The sequence below is a fragment of the Fukomys damarensis genome, unplaced genomic scaffold (genome assembly GCF_012274545.1).
Source record: "Fukomys damarensis isolate Sample0158 unplaced genomic scaffold, DMR_v1.0_HiC HiC_scaffold_16, whole genome shotgun sequence".
Classification (NCBI taxonomy): Eukaryota; Metazoa; Chordata; class Mammalia; order Rodentia; family Bathyergidae; genus Fukomys; species Fukomys damarensis.
The window spans coordinates 29,577,253-29,603,781 of record NW_022900928.1 but is presented as its reverse complement, the minus strand read 5'-3'; the positions used below and the strand labels follow the sequence as shown (position 1 = coordinate 29,603,781).

Below are 26,529 nucleotides of genomic sequence, written 5' to 3'. Positions count from 1 at the left end.
AGGGACCATTTTCATCTCCAGAATTAAGGATTATTTTGATGTTACATCATTGCCTTTTCTCTTTTACTTTCCTTTTTAGTTTTATTTTAGGATTCCCTATTTTTAATGTTCATACAGAGATTTCTTTAACTGAAATACCAAATAGTTTCTTTGGTGTGAAAAACTATAATAGTACACAGGATCCTAATGAGATAATTAATAATGTGAAATAGGAAGTAAAGGGCTAAAGGTGTAGGGGAAGTGGGAAGGGTGAGGGAAAGGTAATAAGGGAGAGGAAAAAAATTATGAGAAACTGAAAAATGGAAATAAAGTGTTTGTAAATGGGGAGGGGAGGAGGGGGTGAAGGGAGGCCAGGGACAAGGGGCAAAAATGAAAATCAAGACCTATTATGTAAAGGTACAGAATCCCAATGATGAATGTAACTGTATTGTATACCTAGATTGTACCAATAAACTCAATAAAAAGAAAAAAAAGATAAATAAATGATGATAACGATGATGATGATGATGAACACAATGATGATTTGCACAATGTGTACAATGTTACATCAGAAAAGTGATGGTACTAAGAAAGCACTTTAGCAAGTCTAATGGAAAGACAGGAGGAAGAAATGGAATGAGCAAGGAAAAGAATAAGAGGGAAGACAAACAGCTCTGCTCAGATTACATGCATCAGCATACAGGCTGAGTAACTTTAATCCAAAATCCAAGATGTGAAAATGTTGAGTACTGACATGACATGCAACCAGTGGAAAACCCCACAGCTGACTTTATGTAATAGGTCACAGCTAAAACAAAGGTATGCTAAAAACAGTATATAAAATTACCCCTAGATTAAGTATGTATGTTATATATGGAACATAAATAAATTTTAGATTTTTAATTGGGTTTCAGACCTAACTTCTCATTATATATGTGCAAATATTCCAAATCCAAAAAATCCAAAATCCAAAACGCTTCTGATCTCAAGCATTTTGAATAAGAAATACTAACATGTACTATCTGATACTAGAGGCAATATAGACAACTAAGGGACATGAGTACTAGACTTATGGAAAGTCTCAAAACTTAAGACAATTAGTTTATTTCAAGAGACTTCCTAGAAAAACAACATAACAATAATAATAACAGCACTGAGGACAAAGGACCTCCCTTTATATGAAGTGTAGGTTTAGAGTTCCTTCCTTATAATTAGCACAACCACAGAATTACAACCTGAAATGCTTTTGAGAGTAAAAGGGAATGCAATTAATAATTATGCCAGAACAGACATAAACTAAGACTTGTCCCATTCAAAGAATATACAGTTACCCTACTTACAACCCACTTATAGCTTATCCTTGTCCACCCTGATTTACTTCTGAAGATTCAACAATATCCATTTCAGAAGGGATATTCACTTTCTTTTATACTTCCTCCCCCATTTACCCAAAACAAACAGGAAGACTGCCATAAGGGAATCACTTCTACTAGATAACATTACCTACTTGACAAAGCCATCATCTGAGATTTACCAATTATTTGATGTAGGAAAGAATAGTAAGCTTTACCAAAACTAAAATTTCAACTCATTGATTAAACATCAAACAAAAGAAAATGAAAAATCAAAAGAACTGAAAAATCAAAGTATACAAGTTTGGCTGTACGTTCCTAAAAGCAACTTCTATTTTGGAACATAGTATACTATGTCAGGCAATACTTACATAAATCAGAAGTAAAATGATCTTACCTTGGGAACTTTGGGAGGACTCTGTAGAAGAGGAACTACTATCTGTAAAACTCTGTGGTTCTTCTTTTCCTTCCTGAACAGATGAATTACCAGTCTCTGCTACCCTGGATGCTTGCTGTAATGTTTCTGTTACCAGCTGTCTTGTTTGTTCACTGACAACTGTGGCTTGAAACGTCACTGGTTTGGGTTTAATAAGAACCTAGAAGAAATGGAGAAACAACCAAATGAAATATTAAAGCACTAGTTAAAATGTTAAACTTCATTATATGCAAAACAGCATTTTGTGCATTTATAATGCTTTGGGCACAGCACTGCTCATCAAATACTAATTCAGCTACTAATACAAAATGCTAAAAGTCAGACTGTGACAGCCATAATTATGACAAGATCGTTTTGTACCTGTTTTTTCTCACCTACAGCACTCATTTTTTCCTTCCAAGTTATTTTACCACTAGTATGCTTATAGAGGAGTAAAAACTGTACATTAAAGGCAATAAAAGAATAAGACACAAGAAGCCTAGATCCCCAATGGAATTTCTGACCCATAACATCCATCCAGGACTTCTTCTTTCTCAATTTTCATTAACATAATAAAAAGAAAGCCCTAATTTCCTTAAGTCACTGTTGTTCAAGCTTCTTTTTTGGAGGAATCAAATAAAGTCCATAACAGAAAAAAACAGCACAAAGTCAACTTGCTTGAGACCTGAGGAATCTTTGAAGAAATTCCAGAGAAATACTGATTTAAACTCTCATCAAAGCAACAAAGAACATGTGATGAATCAATTCCTAGCAAAAGTCAAAGCCACAGATACTGAAATAAGTAAAATGGGAGAATTTCCAAGATGGAATCTCAGTGTTGTTTTCATCTCCATCTCTCAAATGACCAGTGATGGTGAACATTTTTTCAGGTTTATTTGTTGCTTCTATTTCTTCATCTGAGAAATATCTATTCATTTCAGATCCCCATTTTTGAACTGGGTCTTTAAATTTGGGGGTCTGATTTTTAAATTCTTTATATATTCTAGATAGTAGTGGATACAGCCCAATTGACCATCAACTGGTGACTGGATAAAGAAAATGCAGTGTTTTTTATAAAATGGAGTGCTACTCAGCCATAAAGAATGAGAAACTAGAGACATTTATACCTAAATGGATGCACATTGAGGCTATACTTTTAAATGAAATAGGACACACATGTAAATACTGAATAATTTCTCTGGTGTGAGATACTGAAAGTGTAAATAAGGACTAATAGGTATAATAGATAATATGAAATAGGAAGAAAAGGGTCAAGGGGGAAGGGGAAATGCAAGAGGGAGGGAAAAGGAAAGAAATGGAATTAATATGAGAAATTTTTTTTAAAAATGGAAACAAAATCTTTGTAAATAATGTGGCATATTCCTAGAAAACTGGGTACTGGGCCGAATATGATACAACTTTCCATCTCCAATAATTGGATCCTGGGACAGGGACAAAAGCCAGTAGTTTTAGCTACACCCAGAGGAAACTACTGAAAAGTAGACATTACCTAAAGAAGTCTCCATACTAGAAACAAAGCTTTCCTCTACAGTCAATTTGCAAGCCTCAACACAAACAAATAATAGAAACATGGGAAGACAAGGCAAAACAATGCTTCCCCAAACTCCCAACATTTCCAAAGCTGATCCACTGGGACATGGAAGAAGAGTAAACCAAAATCTAGAATTATTCAAAATTATATCAGGGGAGGGCCAGGGATTTAGCTCAGTGGCACCACGCCTGCCTTGCAAGTGCAAGGTCCTGAGTTTGATCCCCAGTACCAAAAAAAAAAAAAAAAAAAAAAAAAACACACACACACACACACACACACACACACACACACACACACATATACCGGGGAGATAATAAAACCAATCAATAAGACATTTCACTAGCTCACAGAAGAAAGAAATACAGTTAAGTCCCCAACTTACAATATTCAAGTTGTGAACTTTCACAGACATACTGTGTCAGACTTACTTTGTCAGCTTACAAATAAATCCTCAATCCAACTTATGAACAATTCTTCTGGAAAGGAACTCATTCATAAGACAGGGATTTAGTTATTATAATAAGATACTGGGCCACATAAACAAAATGATCAGAAAGTCTGTAAAAGATACTAATAAAAGACAAGCTATACAAAACAATGCAAAACATGAATAACAAGCACACAGAAGAACAGAGTCCATAAAAGGGCTCCAAAGAGAAATTCAAGAGATTAAAAATACTATCGAACATATGGCTAGCAAAAGTGAGGACAGTGTCAGAACTAGAAGACAGAGCTGTTGTCAGTTACTAATTAATGAAAATACCTTAAAAACAAGAGAACTTTAAAAACAGATACAACAATTTCTATATGACACAAAGAATGGAAATAGTAAAAGAATCAGAAGACAGTATAGATGGCATAAAAACCGTATTTACTAAAATAAAAGCAGAAAACTTTCCAAATAAGGGAAAAGAATTTAACATAAAGTGAGACATATAACCTTAAATATCCATAATAAAGAAAGAATTTCTCCATGATATATCGTAGTCAAAAATCACAAAAGTCCAATACAAGAATAAAATCTTAAAGTGGACAGACAAAAGCTATGAATCACTTAATAAAAGTACGGCCATTAGAATTACAGCAGACTTCTCAACACAAACCCTAAATGCCAGGAAAGTTTGGAGCCAAGTGCTTTTTGTTTTTGTTTTTGTTTTTTGGTACCTTGTATCAAAACTCAGGAACTTGTGCTTACGAGGCAGGCTTGGCATCACAGAGCTAAATCCCAAACCCTGCAGCCAAGTGTTTTAAACTCTAAAAGAAAAAATTTCCAATTCAGGCTGATATATCCTGTAAAACTACAATAGACCCTCAAGTTACCACTCAGTTAATTAGGTTAATGGAAGATTGATCTGCCTCTTGTTATCTATTGGGTATTTCCAGATCTCAGCTGTCTTGACTTACAATCAACTTGCGTTATAACCAGCCCTTGGGAAACTGAGTTCATACAAGGGTCCACTGTGTCTTTCAAAATTGGTAAGACATAAGACAGTTTTATGATAAAGAACACCTAAAGAAATTCACGACCAACAAAGATAAGAACCGAATTAAATTTCCCTGTAAGGTAAACATTGAACTTACCCACGGCATTTGATTTAGTTCTTATCCAACTTGGTTTGCAATCAGAATCATGGAAAGAAATCAAGTTCATGAACTATATAAGAAACACATTTAACCCAAAATGTAACTCACACTAAAAATCATACAACAGGAGCGCAAAGAAAAGCAGGTGAAGCTATCCTATATTCTGACAAAGTGTACGTATGCACCAAACAATGGTGCACCTAACTTCACAAAACAAGTACTACTGGACATATAAGACCAAATAAATATAAAAACAATCACAACGGGGGACAATACCCCACTATCACAAATAGACTGGGCTGGGATTTAGCTCAGTGGTTCTGCCACCTGCCTCGCAAGTGCAAAGACCCAAGTTCAATCCCCAGTACCAAAAAATAAATACATAAATAAATATCACAAAAAGATCAACTAAACAAAAAAAAAATCAAAAAAGAAATATCACAGTTGAACAACACCTATAAACAATGGACCTCAGATATCTACAGGTTTCCACCCAAAAATAGAATACACATTCTTTTCAGCAGCACACAAAACTTTCTCCAATAGACCACATACAAGCCAATAAAGCAAGCTTAAATAAACACAAAAGAGCTAAAATTATGCCATGTGTATTATCAGATCATACTACAATGAAGTTAGAAATCAATGCAAAAGAAAACACAGAAAGTATGCCAATGCATGGAAGCTAAACAATATATTCTTAAATAAACAATGGGTAACAGAGGAGTCAAGGAAGAAATAAGACAGTTTCTATAACTGAACAAACAATAATGCCAGTACAACATACTAGGACTTTTAGAACACAATGAAAGCAGTCCTAATAGGGAAGTTCATAGCTGTGAATGCAAACATCACAAAAACAGACAACCCCAAATACACATCAAGGTTCTAGAAAACAACAAGAATACACACCTCCAGCTAATACAAGGAAGGAAATTATAAAGATCATAGCAGAAATTAATGAAAATGAGAACAAAAACAAACAAAAAACAACACAAAGAATTCATGCACCAAAAAGTTAGTTCTTCAAAAGAAAATAGCTAAACTCAGCTAATCTAACAAAAGAGAGAAAAGATCCAAATCACTACAATTAGAAATGAAAATGCAAAAATCACAATGGATGGTGCCAAATACAAGATTATTAACAACTATTTCACAAACCTGTATGCCAATAAATTGGCGAATTCAGAAGAAATGCATAATTTCTTTTTTCTCTCTCTCAATGAGTTTATCAGTACATTTTAGGTGTACAGTACAGTTACATTCATCATTGGGATCTTGTACCTTTACATGACAGGTCTTGATTCTCATTTTTTCTCCTTGTCCCTGCCCTCCCTTCACCCACTCCTACCTTCCCCATTTACAACATTTTATTTCCATTTTTTTCACTTTCTCATAATTTTTCTTTTCCCTTATTAACTTTCCCCTACCCTTCCCACTTTCCCTACACCTTTAGCCCTTTTCTTCCTATTTCACATTGTCAGCTATATCATTAGGATCTTATGTACTATTATAGTTTTTCACACCAGAGAAACTATTCGGTATTTACACGCGTGACTTATTTATTTCACTTAGGAGTATATCCTCAATATGTATCCATTTTGCTATGAATGAATCTAATTTCTCATTCTTTATGGCTGAGTAGTATTCCATTTTATAGAAAAACCACATCTTCTTTATCCAGTCTCCAACTGACGGGCAAATGGGCTGCTTCCAAGTTTTAGCTATTATAAACTATGCTGCTATAAACATAGGTGCGCATATATCACTGTGATATGATTCTTTTAATTCTTTTGAAAAGATACCCAGAAGAAGGATGGCTGGGTCAAATGGAACCTCTAGTCCAGATCTTTGAGGTATCCTCATATTGATTTCCATTGTGGTTGCACCAGTCTGCGCTCCCACCAACAATGGAGAAGGGTTCCTTTCTCCCTACAACCCCAACATTTGTTATTGTTTGATTTCTTGATAGCAGCCATTCTTTATGGGGTGAGGTGGAATCTCACTGTGTTGTTTTCATCTGCATCTCCCGAATGACCAGTGATGTGGAACATTTTTTCATATATTTACTTGCTGCTTTTATTTCTCTGAGAAATGTTTGTTCATTTCAGATGCCCATTTTTGAATCGGGTCTTTATATTTAGGCAGGGCTGGTTGTTTTGAGTTCTTTATCTATTCTAGATAAGAGTCCTTTGTCTAAGGAGCAGCTGCTAAATATTTTTTCCCCACATTGTAGGTTGCCTTTTAGTTCTGTTGATGGTTTCTTTTGCAGAGCAGAAACTTTTTGATAGATTTCTTGATACATATGAATCACCAAAACTGAACCAAGAAGATTTAAAAATTCTGAAAAATCCATTAAGAGGCAATGAAATTGAAGCAGGAAAAAAGAAAAACCTACCAAATGCTAGGCACGGTGGCAAATGCCTATAATTTTAGCACTTGGGAGGCTAACACAGGAGGATTAGCATAAGTTTGAGACCAACCTGAGCTACCTAGTGATTTCAAGGCCAGCCTGAACTACATAGTAAGGCACTGTCTCACAAAACAAAAACAAAAAGCAACAACAAACATAAACCTATTAACTAAGAAAAGCTCAGGTCCAGATGGGTTCACTGCTGAATTCTACAAAAACTTCAGAGAAGAGCTAATACCAATACCCTACAAACTTTAATGAAATAGAAAGGGGAGAGGGAGTATTCCCAAAGTCATTCCTGGAAGTTACCATTACTCTGATTCCAAAACCAGACTCAAATAAGAATACAAACAAACAAAAAGTAGCCTAATTTATTTAATGACCACAGATGTAAAAATTCTCAATAAGATACTGGAAAACAATATAATTAATCATCAAAAAGATGATAAATCATGAATCATGACCAAGTAGGCAGGCTTCATCCCATGAATGCAAGGATGGTTTAACATATGCAAATCAATAATACATCATATAAACAGAAGGACAAAAATCACCTGATCATCTCAATAGATGCAGAAAAAGCCTTTGACAAAATCTAACATCGTTTCATGGTAAAAACACTGAAGAAAATAGATATAGAAAGATCTCACATTAGTCTCATAAAAGCCATATACAACAAATCTACTGCCAATATCATATTACATGGGGCAAAAACGAAAGATTTCCCTCTAAAAATCAGGAACAAAACAAGGATGTCCACGATCAACACTTATGTTCAATATACTACTCAAAATATTAGGCACAGTAATTAGGCAAGAAAAATAAATGGGATATATTTATATATAGATATATCTATATATAGATATATAGATATAGATATATATAGGAAAAGAAGTCAGAACAGCATTATTTACAGATGACATGGTTCTCTATATAGAAAAACCCCAAAATTCACCAAAAATCTCTTAGAATAACCAAATTCAGTAATATAGCAGGATATAAAATCAATACTCAAAAATCAATAGCATTCCTGTACATTAATAATGAATCCACTGTGAAAGAAATTAGGGAAAAAATATCATTCACAATAGCACCAAGAAAAGAAATCAAATACTTAGGAATTAATCTAACCAAGGAAGTGAAAGACCTCTACAATGAAAACTATAATACTCTTCAAAAGGAAATTGAGGGCTAGGGATTGAGCCTGCCTTGCAAGCACAAGGTCCTAAATTCGATCCGTGGTACTAGGGGTGAAAAAAAAGGGAAGTCAAACAGGACATCAGGAAATGCAAAGATATTCCATTTCTGAATAGGCAGAACCAATATAGCCAAGATGCCCAAAACTCCCAAAGCTGATATATAGATTTAATGTAATCCCAAAAGCATTCTTCACAGAACTGGAGAAAACAATCCTAAAATTCACATGTAACAAGAAGAGATCCAGAATAGCAAAAGCAACCCTGGGTAAAAAGTGGTAGTAGCATCACAATCCTGGACCTGAATTTATTACAAAGATTTAAAAAAACAAAACAAACAAACAAAAAAACCAGCATGGAATTAGCACACAGTCATGAAGAACAATGGAACAGAATAGAGGATGCAGAAACAAGCCTAAGCATATTCAGCTGACTTTTGACAAAGAGGCCAAAAACACACAATGGAAAAAAGATAAGTCTCTGGATACTGGAAAAATTAGATATCCATGTGCAGAAGACTGAATCTAGACCCATATATGTGGATCAAAGAACTAAATATTAAAACAGAAACATCAACCTGCTGAAAGACAAAACAGGTAAAACTCTTGAATTAATAGGCACAGGCAAAGACTTTCTGAACAGAACTCTGGTTGCACAAGAAATAGTTAACAAGAATCAACAAATGGGATCATATCAAATTAAAAAGCTTTTGCACAGGAAAAAAACGAAACAAAACAAAACAAAAAGCAACAACCAATTGAGTGAAAAGACAATCTACAGAATGGGAAAAAACTCTGCCAACTATTCCTCAATCAGAGGACTAATACAAAAAATACATAACTCAAAACTTAGAGCCCAAAACAAAAGATCCAATCAAAAACTAGGCAACTGAAATGGACAGTTCACAAAATAAGTACAAACGGCCAGCAAATATACAATGAAATGCTCAACCTCATGACCCACTAGAGAAATGCAAATTTAAACAACACAGAAGAATTACCACCATTAAGAAATCAAATAATAACAAATACTACCGAGGTATCAGGGGAAAAGAAACCCTTCTACATTGTTGGAGGGAATGAAAACTACTACAACCACTATGGAAATTGTACAGATTTCTCAAAACACTGAAACGAGAAATTCCATTTGTACTAGCTATTCCCCTTCTATGTATCTTCCTAAAAATGTTAAAGACATCATAGTACAGTGATACACGAATACCCATTTTTACAGCAGCACAATCACAATAGCTACATCTTGGAAGCGGCCTATATTTCCATCAAGAAATGAATGGATAAAGCAAATGGTATTTATACACAAGTTCTGCCATAAAGAAAGACAAATGAGTCACTTGTGGAAAATGGATGCACCACCTTGAGACCATAATGTTAACTGAAATAAATCAGACACGCAAGCTTAAATTTTACAAGGTTTCTCTTATATGAGTTTAAAATAAAGGGTAAAATAAAAGACAAATAATAGGAAGTAGGGAGATAGATCTTTCTGGAAGGTGAAGTGGAAGGGGATATCAAGAGATGGAGAAAGGGGAAGGAAAAGGGGGTCAAAGGAATTAAAATATATTAACTCCCCACAAGAACTGTAAACATTATGTACTACAAATATGTACTAATAAAGAAATGTTTTAAAATAAAAACATTGTTAAGTGCTGGGAATGTAGCTCAATACAAAGGCTTTGGGTTCAACTCCCAGTACCGGGGGGGAAATACTGTGGGGGACACAAGTTGTGACAACAGATTAATCTTGATATACATTCAGTCCTAACCTTTAATAATTTGGGTTGTTTTAAGACTACTAATCTTTTTTTCCAAATTTCTACCTGGGAATTTTAAGAACATAAAATACGCTGGGCGTGGTGGCACACGCCTGTAATCCCAGCACTCGGGAAGCTGAGGCAGGAGGATCGCTGTGAGTTTGAGACCAACCTGGCCTACATAGTGAGGTTCCAGGTCAGTCTCAATTACATAGTGAGACCCTGTCTCAAAAAACCAAAAACAAAACAAACAAAAAGAGAACATAAAATATGTGAGAAAAAAAATCACTATATCTTATAGCTTACCTGTGTTTTCCCTTGCTGCCCATAAACAATTTTTGTTGGGATGATTTTAGCTGCTGGTTGAACTGTGGAACCTATTCCTTTTGGCTGAGTCACAATCATTTTGGTGATGGGTCTTGTAGCAGTGATGATAGCTGGCTTTGCTCCTGTTGGCACTGTCTGAATAGTCTTTTCTCCCTAAATTGAAGTCAGTAATTATAAGAGATTTAGATTCACTTAAATAATAAAAACTATCCTTTTATTAAAGCATAAAGTTTTACCAGGAAAAAAAAAGTTTTACCATGATGATAAACAACTGCAGACTATGTAACAAAGTACAGTGTTTCTAAAGAGATCAAAAATACTAGGGCTGGGGCTTTAGCTCAGTGGTGACACCACCTGCCTTGCAAGCACAAAGTCCTGAGTTTGATCTCTGATACTGGGAAAAAAAAAACAAAAAACAAAAACCCACATACACTAGACAGTTGAAATGACCCCAGAAGTCACCTGACCAATTTCTAAACAAAGAAGAAATTAATTATTTCCTGATGAGAGATTTCTTTTTAAATTACCACATCTAAAAATACTTATTAGCTAGGCAAGTTGGCACCCACTGGCAATCCCTGCCAGTCCAGAGGCTGAGGCAGGAAGATTGCAAATTTGAGGTCAACCTGGCCAACTTAGTGAGAACAAGTCAAAAGACTTAAAAAGAAAAGAGCTTATTGGTAGAGCACTTGCCTAGCATGCACAAGGCACTGGGCTCACTCCCTAGCACCACATACACAAAAAAGCACTTATTATACTCTCCCATTAGTAAAATATATATATTAAAAGGATCAAGGGCAAGGGATTTAGCTCATTGATACTGCGCCTTCCTTGCAAGTGCAAGGTCCTGAGTTCAATTCCTGGTGGGGGGAGATCAGAAAGTTCTGGAAGAATGTAGACTAATATGTTAACAATGATTATCTCTAAGAGTTGGAATTACAGATTCCACTCCTCATGTTTACCTTTACTTTCTAATGCATCTGAAATTAATACTTATGTAATAAGAAATTACTGAATATACTCATAAATGTCTATATACAAAATAAACTCCCTAAGTTTTTATATGAAATTGTACAGGTTTACCATAGAATGCCTACGTGAAAAAGTATGTGAAAAAGATGAATATAGCAAAGATATTAATGTTCTTTCTAAACTTACATATATTATATAAAAAAGGAAAAACTTAAGGTATTTCCTATCTTTTATTATTAATATGTCACTAATATCACTTTAGTTTATTAAGTAGATGGCTTAAGCCCATTAACTTTTTTTACCATTTTCTGTATTTTTACATGCTTTATATGTAAGTGCCATTTTCTAGTCATAATCTCAACATCTTTTTACTTGAACTTAACCAAATTAAGTTCAAATGTAATGATTTTACTAAAGTATTAAAAATTAAGCCAGGGATAGCAGCACAGGTCTTTAGTCTCTACTACTTGAAAATCTGAGGCAGGAAGAACACTTAGCCCTCAAGCTTGAGACCAGCAGGTAACATTGTAAGACCCCCATCTCGGGAAATTTTAAGTATTAAAATCAATAAAATTCCAAAATACATCATGTAAAGGTACAAGATCCCAATGATGAATGTAACTGTACTATAAACCTAAAAAGTATGGATAAACTTAATGAAAAAAATAAAATAAAATAAAATCCATAAAACTAAAAAGTAAAAAGACCTGGCAATTTTCACCTTCTCAGTTTTCTTAATGTTCAGATATTATCATCTAAATATGTGACCTTAAAGAACTCAAAACAATCAGTCCCCCCAAATATAAAGACCCGATCCAAAAATGGGCATCCGAAATGAACAGACATTTCTCATACAAAGAAGTGAAAGCAGCAAGAAAATATATGAAAAAATGTTCCACATCACTGGTCATTCGAGAGATGCAGATGAAAACAACACTAAGATTCCACCTCACCCCACAAAGAATGGCTGCTATCAAGAAATCACACAATAACAAATGTTGGCGGGGTTGTGGGGAGAAAGGAACCCTCCTCCATTGTTGGTGGGAGTGCAGACTAGTGCAACCACTATGGAAATCAATATGGAGATACCTCAAAGAGCTTGGACTGGAGGTTCCATTTGACCCAGCCATCCCTCTGTTGGGTATCTTTCCAAGAGAACTGAAAGAATCATATCACAGAGAAGTATGTGCACCCATGTTTATAGCGGCACAGTTTGTAATAGCTAAATCTTGGAAACAACCTATTTGCCCATCCGTTGGAAACTGGATAAAGAAGTTGTGGTTTTTCTATAAAATGGAATATTACTCAGCCATAAAGAGCGAGAGAATAGATTCATTCATAGGAAAATGGATACATATTGAAGATATACTCCTAAGTGAAATAAATAAGTCCCACATGTGTAAATACCGAATAGTTTCCCTGGTGTGAATATTCTGCAACAATGCATAAGATTCTAATAAGATTACTGACATTTAGAAATGGGAGGAAAGGAGCTAAAGGTGTAGGGAAGGTGTGATACGTAGGGGAAGAACAAAAAGGGAAAAGAAAAAAATGTGAGAGAATGAAAAGATGAAAATAAAGTGTTTGTAGATGGGGAGGGGAGGAGGGGGGGAAGGGAGGGCAGAGGTAAGGGGAAAAAAATGAGAATCAAGACTTGCCATGTAAAGGTACATGATCCCAACAATGAATGTAACTGTACTGTATCCCTAAATGTACCAATAAACTCAATAAAAAAAAAAAAAAAAAAAAAAAAAAAAAAAAAAAAAAACCTATCACCTAGTAAAGCAATCACTAAGACGGCTAAAAAGCACTCTGAATTAAGAGCAAAATATAATTACAAAAATCGTAAGTTTATCTGCTCTAATGTAAGAGAAATGAAGTACTTACCAATTGTGCGCTTATTTCAACACACTCATACCCTTCACAGTAGCATCTCTGGAAAGAGCCCTAATTTATTTGCCAACAGCCACAAGACTGCAAGTGGGTATGCCCAAAATCACTTGATGGGCCTTATACAAGTTTTACGATCCAAACAAAACCAAATAGCAAGCTGTCTTTTTCAAAGCTCTGCTGATAAAGTGTTGTGGACATGCACAGGTGAACAAGTAATGGGTACAAGTACATGTTTCTGTGTGGTAAAAAAAGATGGTCTTATATATTGATCTGTGTATTTTATGAGAATTGGCTATGTCACACTGATGCTTTAATCTGTAATCCAGTAGCTATGATTCACAAATGGCTTTTAGATCTCTCTGACCACAAAGACCCTGGAGTACATGGCTCTCATATATCAACTACAAACCATATGACCCACACTAAAAAAGTTTGTGAAAAATTTGAATTCTAATCCTGGCTTTATTTTTGGCTTAAAAAGTGACTTCAAACTAGAAATAATCTGTTTTTCCACATGCTGAAAAAGTCTAATGCTAGATAGACCCCCTTCTAACACTGTAAGACTATGATGCCTAAGAAAATTCATGAGGCCTTGTAGAATGAAGTGTGGCATTCCATTTTTCTTTTTCTTTTTAAATTTTATACAACCAAAGTTTAGTATTGACTATTTCCTATGTGCTAGAAACAACTACATTTCTCTCATACCTAATTCAATCTTCAAAGATCACCATAAAATTGTTAGTATTACTGCCACAATCTTACAAATGAGAAAATTCATCAGATATATAAATTTTGAAACATTATTGAGATAATATTTAGTAGAAATACAATTTGAAACAATATTTCTAATATACCAAATTCTCTCTTCTGGACTTGTTTTAAAACAGTGCTAAAAAAGGCAAATCATTTGCTCACCCATTCCACTACCTAAACTCTCTTTTATTGAGTCATTTTTTTTTAAATTGAGTTTATTGGTACATTTTAGGTATACAGTACAGTTACATTCATTATTGGGATCTTGTACCTTACATAACTGGGGATTTAGCTCAGTGGTTCCGCTGCCTGCCTTGGCAAGAGCAAGGACTTGAGTTCAATAAAAAAAAAAAAAAAAAAAAAAAAAAAAAGGCCTGGTTTGCTTTAGGGGCTGCGGATTTAGCTCAGTGGTTCCGCTGCCTGCATGGCATTCCATTTTTCTAGTGAAGTGAGGAAAGGTAAAGACATTACAAAGGCTTAAATACCTGTTAGGTTTTTGTTTGTTTGTTTGTTTTTGAGACAGGGTCTCAGCATATAGTTGAGACTGACCTGGAACTCACTATGTAGCCCAAACTGGTCTCGAACTCACAGTGATCCTCCTGCCTCAGCCTACCAAGTGCTGGGATTACAGGCGTGTGCCACCATGCCTGGCCTTTAAACACCTTTGTTAAATAGCAAGAATAAAACCAATGATTGAGTTCCTATGTACTAGATGTTGTTCTAAGCACTTTCAAAAGGACTATTATCACCCCAATGCAAAAAATGAGGAAATTAAGGACTAGAGAGATTGACTAAATCACCCAGTGTCAAAAAAATTTAATACTGAGACATAAGCACAGGTGTGTCTAACTCCAAACCTCTTAACAGCTGATTTCAGAACTATAACTATTGATTTATATTACTTAGTTTTTTTCCTAGCTCAGAGCTAAGAATGACAAAAAAAATTAAAGTGACAAAACAAATCCTTATCAATTAATACCATCTTAGCTGGGTGGCGTGGCACACACCTGTAATCCCAGTACTCAGAAAGCTGAGGAAGGAGGATTGCTGTGAGTTTGAGACCAACCTGGGCTACATAGTAAATTCCAGGTCAGTTTCAACTATATGGTGAGACCCTGTCTCAAAAAGCCAAAAAAAAAACCCAAATTATATATATGTATATTGTGTGTGTGTGTGTGTGTGTGTGTGTGTGTGTGTGTGTGTGTGTGTGTGTGTATGTATGTATGTATATGTCATCTTAAACCCAATTAAGTCCAAAATATTTCTCTTTGCTCAACGTAAGTGAAATACTAAGCCATTATCTTCTGGCCATAAGCAGGAATAAAGTTGTGCTCCAGGGTTGGGGATGTAGCTCAGTGGTACTGTGAGGACCAAGTTTCCAGGTCACGATGGGCTCCAAACCCCTTACCCAGAATAGAGTAAATGCAAAAGTTCCTTTCTGAAAAATTCCATTCTATATGACAGTTTCTCTGTGCTTTGACAATTACAGTTCCTCTTTTAGGACATCTCCACCCTGCTTCTGTTCCTCTTTTTAAGACAAGCTTCTTTTTATGTAATTCAATGAATATAGAAATTAGTTATAGCTGATATAGAAATCAATTTAGTTATAGTTGATATAGAAATTAATCATAGTCAATAAAAAAGCTTCTTTTTGTGTGATCTACTCAATATAGGAATTAATTATAGTGGATATAGATAGCTATATATCTTAATTAATAAAAGTCAAAAAAGAGGAATTAATTGTCTAATGAAAAGAGGAATTAATTCTCTAAAGGCCTTAGATAACTTTCCAATACATATCCTCCCAGCACCCCATAATAAATTTACAAATATAAGCATTAGATCATGTTCCAATGTGCCCTCCCGATGTCCCTTGATGATAAGGAAAAACTAAAAATAGTAACAGAAAAATCCTATATAAACTTGGTTCAAAGTTGGATCTGGACTCTCGGTCTGAAGCCGCTGTGATGGTGACACCAGAGAGTGCAGGCTCGAGCTTACAATAAACTCCTCTTACAATTACATCAGACATAACTCCTTGGTGGTCTTTGGGGACTTCGCAACTTAGACACAACAGTACCACACCTGCCTTGCAAGCACAATATCCTGAGTTCAATCCCTGGTACAAAAAAAAATTAAAGTTGTGCTCCAACAGACATTCTCCTATAGATAAGCCAGTGGAATTCTTCATTTGGGCCAAGATAAACATCTATATCATAATCACAAGAGATCCGGCTTTGAGCCACTATGAATAAAATATTGTGAAAATGCCATCACTTGGTGGTGTCTTAAGGTACTAAATCACAGTAGTGCTACATCAAGTCATTCTGGCTATTGCAGAGTTCTGAAGTTCTAAACAAATATCTGTATAGTCCTCAGTGGACTGCTAAGTCTACAGTACAGCCTCTTACTTACTCCAGCATTTAACAATGTTGTGACAACATTTTTGCCTGGAAGGCCTTGAATGGTCGTTCCTTTTCCTGTAGTCTTTTGAACAACAATCACATTGGGCTTGGAAGTCATTGGGATTGTAGTGATTTTGGTAGTCGTTCCTTAGAGAAAGGGGAAGAAAAGAAGGCCTGAGTTAAGGAATACTGATACTTGGTTATTTCTGTTTCTGGTGTACATAATACTCTTTAGTCAATATCATCCTTAAATGGGATGAATGCTATTATAGGGTAAAATGAAGGTTTTCAACAGTAAGTTATATAAAGCATCCAGAACAAGAAGAATATTAAGAATTTACTCTTGGGCTGGGGATTTAGCTCAGTGGTGCTGCTGCCAATTTTTTTTTGGTACTGGGGATCAAACTCAGGACCTTGCGCTTCTGAGGCAAGCACAGTGCACTAAACTAAATCCACAGCCCTAAGAATTGACTCTTAAAGCAGTCATCTTTTTGTAATCTAAGGAACTAAACACCAAATTCAGAATCTAAAAATATCACTACCGTATTCACTTCCCCTTTAATATTCCTTTCCTGATTAAAAATAAAAATTTCTATTCCATGATATATATTTCCCTCAACCCAAGTATTACATTTATGTAACTAGCATGATGGAAACATCTTCAAAAAATAACATTCAAAGTAAAAGTCAAGATTCACATACCAACAGACTCTATGAAAATTTAGGAACAAAAAATAAGCCATGCATTATATAATTTAAAAAGACAAAGTAGTGGTGGTGCATGCCTGTAATCACTCTGGGAGGCTGGGCCAGAAGGATGGCAAGTTTGAGCCCAGCATATGCAATGGAGCCTGGGAGCAATGGATGTGGTTCAGTACAAAGGCTCTGGGTTCAATCCCTAGTACTGAAAAAAAAAACCAAAAATCTACAACAACACAGAAATACAGACCAAGTTCAACTCAATGTGTGTTTTTGTTAACCTGCAGATCAATAGATTGTGAAGAAGCTCTGAATTATCTAAATTATTATGTATGTATGTATGTATGTAAATTCATTAAGATCTAAATTATGGATCTGTATCTATTGATACAATCTACATTATCTTGCCTACATTTTTCCATAATCTGCTTATATTGCCACATATTAAATCTATCCACCTATATAAAACTTATATACTACACTCTTCCAATTGTCCAAGTTGTAAATTCTGATGCGATCTTTTGATACATGCTTTGTCTTAACTCTGTAACCACCAACAAAATCAAGGTCCTTTGAGCTTCACAACAGCTTTTTATTTCACCATAAGAAAAGAAGATGTTCATCTATGATTTTGTAATAATAGATTTGCGCTTCTCATGATACAATAGTATATGTACAAGCTCATTTGTTTAGCTTTCTCCAGGAACAGAATGAAACTCATATACATACACACAGTATTTGGCTCGCAGCGCATCAGAGAACCCACCTATCTAGTCTATGCTTTAAAAAAGCCAAATTATGGTACTGGGGATTTAGCTCAGTGGTTCTGCCACCTGCCTTGCAGCACAAGGACCTGAGTTTGATCCCTGGGACCAAAAAAAAAGAAAGAAAGAAAGAAAATGAAAAATCAAAAGGAAAAGGAAAAGAAAAAAGCAAAATCACAATGGGTACAAATAACTATGTATTACATTTGGATCACAATGGCCTATGATTCTGATGAATTCTAGGGATTTTTTTTTTTTAAAGATGCTTATAAAAGTTGGAACACTATGGCAGGTCATCTTAAACAGAAATTTATTGTCTTAAATTTTACTATTTACAGATTCTTAAATCAACCCTGACAATCTTGGTCTCTTTGGGTAGTATTTTAAGATTCTTTGTTAAAAGAATGAGGTGATGAATAAATGAAAAAGTGTATAAACTTCAGCTCCTTGCCTGAACACTACTAAAGATTTAGAGAATCAAAAACAAATTGTGTGCTGGGCATTCTAGTACATGACTATAATCCCACACCCAGGAGGCTAAGGCAGGAGGATCATGAGTTCAAGGTACACACTAAGGTCAAGGTTGTCCTGGACTACATAGCAAAATCCTGCATTAAAAGAAAACAAAAGAAAACAAAAAACCTCAAAATCAAGTTCATTGTTGAAGGATTCGAGCTTCTACGCAAAATGAGTGTATTTCTTCAACCATTACTCAACAAGGTTCATCAAAACAATCTTATCGACAGTTATCTCACATATAATCATATAAAGAAATATTTGACTCTACAATATATGGGCTAAATAACTATAAGGATAGTCATGGCTTCCACTTAATTGATTATTTAAAAAGAAAAATACAACCTTCCTAGAAAGTACCGTGGACATATGAACTAGCTTTCTAGGATAATTTACAAAGGAAGTTAGACAAAAAAATACATGTACAAGTTTAAGAGTTATGATCAAAAGTACAGTGAATGAGGCTACCAAGTGCTATCTAATAAAAAGACAGGTTTATAAAAACATATGGTGTGTACTCATCCATCTTATTCACAAGATCTGGTACTATAAGACTTCTAGCTCTTCCTCACAGCCAAAATGACTGTGAAATGTAAACATTTTGAATCTATTCAGGCATCCATGACAGCACAACTAAAGACACTCACATACATGGACATACAAAACTGCTTCAGAAAGATGAAGATGGGATCTGTTCAAAGTGAGGGGGGATTCTTTGAGGAAGATTAATGACAATGTGTCTTTTATTGCAATAAGTTTTTTTTAATTTAAACATTCACCATATTTTGTCACATTGTGTATAATAGTCATTATAATAACCAAAAAAAAAAATCAACCTAAAACATGGCAAAAATGAGAAAATGTTAAATATATGATATATGAGAAAATATGATGGTAGCCACTGGCAGCAGGGCATGTCAAAATACATCTATTAGCATGATAAGATATTATGTAAAAGATAAAAATTATATCCTAATTTACTTTTAAAATATATACATTTATACACAAATATTTACACACAGAATGAATATATAGTTAAATTTTAACATATTCTATGGAGGGTAAAAGTTATGTTTCTACAACCCAAATGTCCATCAACTGTTGAATGGATAAAGATTTCATTTTTTTATACAATAGAGTACTATGCTGCCATAAAGAAGGATGAGCTTGACATTTATAGCTAAATGGATGGACCTTGAGACCATACTCTTAAGTGAAATAAATCGGACACATATGTTTAAATATTGCACTATTTCTCTGGTGTGAAAAACTGAATGTGGAAATAAGGACTGAGATGTATAATGGGTGTTGGGAAATGGGAAGAAAGTCTTCAAATGGGAAGAGGAATAAGAGAGGAGGGAGGGAAAAAGGGAGACAAGAAAAAAAGTGAAAATAGAAGAGGAAAAAATGGAAACAAAGCTTCTGTCCATAGAGAGGGCAGGGGACTTGGGGGAATGGTATAAAACATTTTTTAAAAGATAATGTAGAACAGAAATATATACATATATATATATATATACACACATATATATAAATATATATATATATTTCTCTAAAAAATTATATTTTTAATATTCTTTATATCTTTTTAAACTCTCCCAAAACAAAAGAACAAATCTGTTGTTATTTCTCAGTTTTTAGTTTTTTTTAAGACAGGATCTTGGTATATAGTTTAGGCTAACCTTTAAATCACTAGCCCAGGCTCAGTAGTAGAATGTTTGTCTATCAAGCATGAGGCCCTGGGTTCAGTTCTCAACACCAAAAAAAAAAGTAAATCACTAGCCCAGGCTGGTCTCAAACTCACGGTGATCCTTCTGCCTCAGCCTCCACAGTAGTAGGATTACAGATGAATGCCATCATGCCCATTCCGATGTTAAAGTCCTCTGTTCTTACAACCTAGATGTCTATTTTAGAAAAATTTCTTCTTTATTTGGAGGAAAGGAAACTCTAGAACCCACCATCTGCTCATGAACAAAGGCAGCAAACTGTAAAGTTATTCACTCAGGCTACCGGTTTACTAAAGACATCCAACAGGGATTAAAAACTACTAATAAACTAGCATGGCACAACAAAAGTATTACAAAAGTAAGACAATTGTCTTTGCAAAGAATAATGATGGGCAACATAAGGATTCATTTACAGCAGTCAGAAACAGAAGAAAAACTTTGGAATAAAAAGTGTCAAACAGTAAAGGAAATAAAGACATAATCTCCACATAACAAAGTTGTTTCAGCTATATACGAAATATATCCTACAGTGCTCAAAAAGTTTAAGAATTCTTCCCATGTGCACCTATGACTAGCTGAAACAGTAACTAACCACAAATGGTTTTATACTTAATACACAGATGGATAGTATGTACATATGCATAAGATTTGATTATATTGCTCTAACCAAGAACAAAGTAGATATATCATGAATAAGGTCTAAACATAGAAGCCTCATAACATCTAGACATTCGTTCAAGTTATATGGTACTATAAATTCACATATAAATAAAGAAAATCCCTTAAGGTTGTAAAAAAGCTACCAACCCATGCACAACATGATCACTTTTTAAAAATGTTTAACTGAGTAAGTAAGTGTATTATATTATTTGTATTATATTATTTGAAGATATTTTCAAGTAGTAAATTATAACTTGCATTTAACTGTACTATATAAAATATCCTTTTAAAAGCTGGAATACAATGAATCTTTCCCTGCTGGTTTCACCCTCCTCAGTTTGGCAAACACTGGATTTTCTCACTTACACTTAAACGTAGAGCCAAAGTTAACAGCTTTAAATATGGTGCTTTATGCCAATACCATGCCCTGTTTTGCTTCTTTTCATTCCCTGAGTTATCAGCAACATCAAATTACTTCCAGAAACTTCAATTCCTTGACTTTATAAAGTTAGAATAACTCACCTGGGGCATACAAAATATGATTAGTCTACAAAATTAAAATCCACAAGCTTTGCTTAATCAGACTATTTACATCATTTTAATTAAAAAATAATATTCAGTGAAAACAGATGCTTTCTTAACATTCCACTTCAGGGTCCACAACTCAAATATTTTAGGGATTAATGAGCCAATAAAAAACAGGTAAGGTTCCAATATACCAATAAAATAAATAGGCCCATGGTTAATTATCATTAACCAAGTAAATTATTTTCAAATAGCAAACAGAAATGGTGAAAAGCAAATGAAGATATTCAAATATTTTGTCTTTAATAAGCTAAAGTGACATTAGTAGTTGAAATTATGAAGTATGTCCCTTCAATATATTTAGAAGTACAAATAACAGTTTTTCTATTATTCTAGTTTGTATAGCTTTGGATAGATCAATTCCACACCTCTAAACCCAAATCTCTCTTCATTTTTAAAGTGAACACAATAACAACTACCTCAAGAGTTAAGTCTTGATGGATTGACAAATAAAACAATATTTTATAAATAAACTCTATGCAAATATAAACCGCAATCTTTACAATATGATTACAAACAACTGTTCTTCTAATTTTAAAACTATCAGAAGTTTTATATGTAAATATTTAGTAGTAAAACTAAAAACTATATTTAATCACTAAACATAAGGACCGAAAACAAAGAAGCAGACTTCTAAGCAAAAAACAGATCAAACAGAATCCTTCAATAGTGAAATATGTATTTTCCCTCTCACTGAAAGTCTCCTACACAGTGAAATTCATATATTTAAGACATACCTACCAGAAACTATATTACTGCTAATTATCTTGCCCCCCAAGGTAGCTAAGGATTTTGGTACTACTGTAATGATGCTACCACTGGTAGTTTTCACATAGGTTGCAGCTCCAGGGGTTGCAGCCATTCGACCTATGGATGGGCTCACTGTTGGCCGGGTATAGGTTGCCTGTGTGCCTATGAAAAGGAAAAAGCCAAAAAGAAAAAAAAAACAAAAACAAAACCTTATCATTGCTTATAGAGGAATGATAATTTATAAAGTTTACTTATAATTCAATGTAACTGAATTAACACTGATTGCTTTAAATTGAAAATGGAATTTCAAGATACCAAGACATTAATTTACAATTTTATAGCCAGTTTTAAGTCACATAGCAAGAAACAATGCAAGTCAATTTGAATTAGTTTTACACATAACATTTTGTGATGTGTTGCATCAAGTCACTAACCCGAGAAAAAGTAGAGCTAATGCTGTTCCCTTCTTCCACTACCCTTCTCCCACTAGTTTTATGCCAAAAGAAACATTTTCATGTCAGAGCATTTTAGATAATTCTGCTAGATTTTAAAGTCTCTGCATCTGTTTTATGCCGTCTCAGTGCCAAACCCAATACCAGCACTCAGCAAAAAAGGTACTATTATTTGCCTAAAATTTTATAAAAAAATTTTTACTGTTCTGTATGCTGCTACCCTCTAAATATACTTCCATCTTTTAAAACACTATTGCATGACTTTACTAGAGATTAATGCTGAAGCTGGCAAAAGTTGCCAGGAATATTTCTCTTTAGCCTAAGATTTTTCTCTATTTACATACTTCAACTTTAACTGACCCGTTAGAATATTTTTCCTTATGTCGCTGAGAGGATTTTATACTCTTCCCCAAACAAGAATTAAAAACTAGCTACATGAGTCTACTGTAGATTCCTATAAATTCAGTAATTTAGAAGGGTTATTCCAAACTAAGAATTATTAGCCTTGAGGAAAATGAAAAAAAAAATGACTAAAATAAATCTTCTGCAAGTGAAAATGTTTTCATGATAGATTCAGAGGTCTTTTTTTTTTTTTTTTTGGTACCAGGGATTGAACTCCAGCCCTTGCATTTGCGAGGGAGGCGGTGGAACCACTGAGCCAAACCCCCAGCCCCGGAGGTCATTTTTGACAATTCTCTCACCTTGAAAAAAATGCTGTTAGCAAGCTATTCGCTTTTTAAAAATACAGCTACTAGTCAAAAAAGGGAGGAGCGAAGAAACATTAAATAGAATTAATTTAAATTGGTTACAAGCACCCATCAGAATCAGAAAAAAAAATCTAGTGCAAAGTAAATATGCCCAGGGATACAAAATTTGAATACTTTGAATTATAAATGAAAAAGATTTCAACTTCAACTTTTTGTTTTAAAAAGGAAACATTTATTCCAATATAGTAGACAAAATTTTATTCTTACTACCTCTTCCTAACATGAGAAATCATATATAGATAATATTATCACCTTTAAGTCAAAGGGAGAAAAGTCTAGAGTAAATATAATATTTTTAATACAAGAATAATAGTGTTTAGTACTGGGCCTTTAAGCTCAGTGTTTCCACCGCCTGCCTCACAAGTGCAAGGACTCAAGTTCTATCCCTGGTACCAAAAAAACAAAAAACAAAAAAAAAAAGAATAGTAGGGTTTAAAATAGAGGCAGAAGGTAAAATGGTGGTTGCAAGGACTGGGGGAAAAGGAGAATGGAGAGTTGTTTTATGGATACTGAGTTTCAGTGTGGGAAAAGGAAAATGTTTTGTAGTTAGATGGTAATGGTAGCTGCACAACATACATGAACTCAATGCCAATAATATGTACATTTGAAAGTAGTAAATTTCATGTTAAGTATATTTTACCACAATTTTTTTAAAATGAAGAAAAGCACAGGTTTTGGAGACGAGCAGATATGATTCAAATTCCAGTTCTCCTTCTTACTTTCCTCAAGCTCATGGCTGTGTGACCATGTAGGTCACTGAAAATAAGACTAATAAAGGAGAGTAAGCTCGATGTATACAGACCTTTATGACAGCTTATAAGACGGAGACAGGTATCACTTTACACTGTTTATACTTTTTCATTTAAATACTAGCCCTCCTAAAACAAGTTTTAAGAGTTACAGACATTAAAAATAATAGTAATGGTTAATTATATTAATAGTAAGAGCTACTGAGCACTGTACAATGGGCTTTTTATATATTTAATATCAGTTAATACTTAAAATAATCTACAGCTTATGTATTGCAGTGGTGCCTCCATTCACAAACTGAACTTGCTCTACAATTCTGAAAGAGATTTCCAGGTTTGTGTTTATATGGAAAACATAGCCACAGTCATGTTTAACACCAATGCAGAGTTTGTAAACAAAAAGAAAATTTTTCCAAACACTTCTGTTTGCAAACCAAATTACGTACAAACAAAAGCATTCATAAACTGAAGCAGCACTGTACTATCCCACTTAAACAGGAAAGGGAAAAGATTTACAGAGATTAAGTAACCTGCTAAAGTTCATAAAGGGTGGTATATTTAAAATGTTGTACACTATCACTTCCTCAAGCACAGGTTGACTGCTCTTACATGTAAGCATAATGGCATCTTGTGCTTCCCTCGATCTCTGTAACACTTTTTATACTGTAATGTAACACAGATTCTCAACCACATCATAGTAAGCTTCTTGCAGGCTGGGACTGTTTTCATGTGCTCAACAAATCCTGACTGAGCAACTGCTAACAAAGCAATGCTGATTCTGTGTGTATGCACGCACATACATGCACATGGGCAAGTACTCAAGGCTTATGTTCTAAAAAAGAGAAAACAAACCAATAAACAAGTTAAGTAATGAGATATGTGGCAAGTGCTATAAAGAAAAAGAACTGAGGACCATGAAAAAGAATGAGAAAGCTAATTTCAGGGAGGTGGGGGTTAGAGGGAGCCAAGAAAGGCCTCTGAAGAACAGTCTCATTCATTTCTAGATGTTCAGTGTCAAACATATTGCTGGTATAGAGAAATTACTTGATGAACATATAAATTAACAGACTGATATTCAAGAACTTACCAGTAGGAGTGGTCACCAGTTTAGTGGTCATAATTGCACCATTACTGCTAACCACCATAATAGGAGAATTGCTACTAGTGGGTAGAGTTGCAGCCACTGGTTTGGGTAAGATTTTACTTGGTTGAACCTGTTGTGTGATGATTTTAACACCTTTAAAAAAAGAAAGATTAATGTCAGTACAAATTATTTTTAACTATGTGTTCTTTATACCAACCCAAGAGGGCAGTAGTCACACATATTTACTCAATCTTACCAGAGGGGCTTTCTTCATGTTGATGAAACTCTAACTATCATCCCTAATTTCTCTCATTCCAGGAACGCAATTAAACATTACAGTAACAAAATTCTTCATTTGGGTTTTTCTGTTTGTTTTTAAGACAGAATGTCTCGGTAGTTCAGGGTGGCTTGAAACTTACTATGTAGTTCAGGCTGGCCTCAAATTCACAGAAATTCTGCTACGTTACCCTCCCAAGTGCCAGGATTACAGGCATATGCCACCATGCTCTGTGCAAAGTTCTTGAAGAAAAACAAATCTTCACTTCTATCTGTGGTAGTGTCAGATAAGAGCTTTCAAAACTAAAGTTAACAACTGGACTTGAACTTTTAATAATCTGTTCCATATAAATCTTTGGAATGAAATGACTAGCATATAAAGTCAAAAACAAAAGTTAATGTAGCTAAGGTTATATTCTTCTTGGGATGAAAGGATTAGCATAAGATGTCAAAAGTAAAAATTAATATAGCTAATGTTATATTCTCAACTCCTTAAATATATATATAAAAAGCTGCTTATACTGGGAGTTGTGGTGCAGACTTGTAGTACCAGCTTCTTGGGAGGCTGAAGCAAAAAAACTACTTGAATTCATGAGTGCAAGACTAACCGGAACAATACAGACCTCACCTTAAAAACAAAACAAAACAGGGCTAGGATTTGGCTCAGTGGTTCCACCACCTGCCTCACAAGAGCAAGGTCCCAAGTTCGATCCCTGGTACCCCCCCAAAAAAAAAAAGTAAACAAAACAAAACAACCCCCTCAAAAGAAACAGAAAAATCAAATATAAAAGCTGCTGAGGGCTGGGGATTTAGCTCAGCGGTTCCACTGCCTGCCTTGCAAGCACAAGGACCTGAGTTCGATCCCCGGTACCAAAAAAAAAAAAAAAA

At 34.5% G+C, this 26,529-nt stretch overlaps 1 protein-coding gene across 11 annotated transcripts in view; it reads right to left on the bottom strand.

Moving 5' to 3' along the window:
* Positions 1–26,529, bottom strand: part of Emsy (EMSY transcriptional repressor, BRCA2 interacting) — a 90,720-nt gene that overhangs the window by 25,288 nt on the left and 38,903 nt on the right. For all 11 annotated transcript variants that reach the window (XM_010613040.3, XM_010612974.3, XM_010613250.3 and 8 more), the window contains 5 exons: positions 25,369–25,518; positions 22,305–22,475; positions 16,623–16,759; positions 10,569–10,742; positions 1,729–1,927 (listed from right to left, as the gene is read on the bottom strand). In XM_010613040.3, the coding sequence (XP_010611342.1) occupies positions 1,729–1,927; positions 10,569–10,742; positions 16,623–16,759; positions 22,305–22,475; positions 25,369–25,518 (831 nt within the window). The remainder of the gene's footprint in view (positions 1–1,728; positions 1,928–10,568; positions 10,743–16,622; positions 16,760–22,304; positions 22,476–25,368; positions 25,519–26,529) is intronic.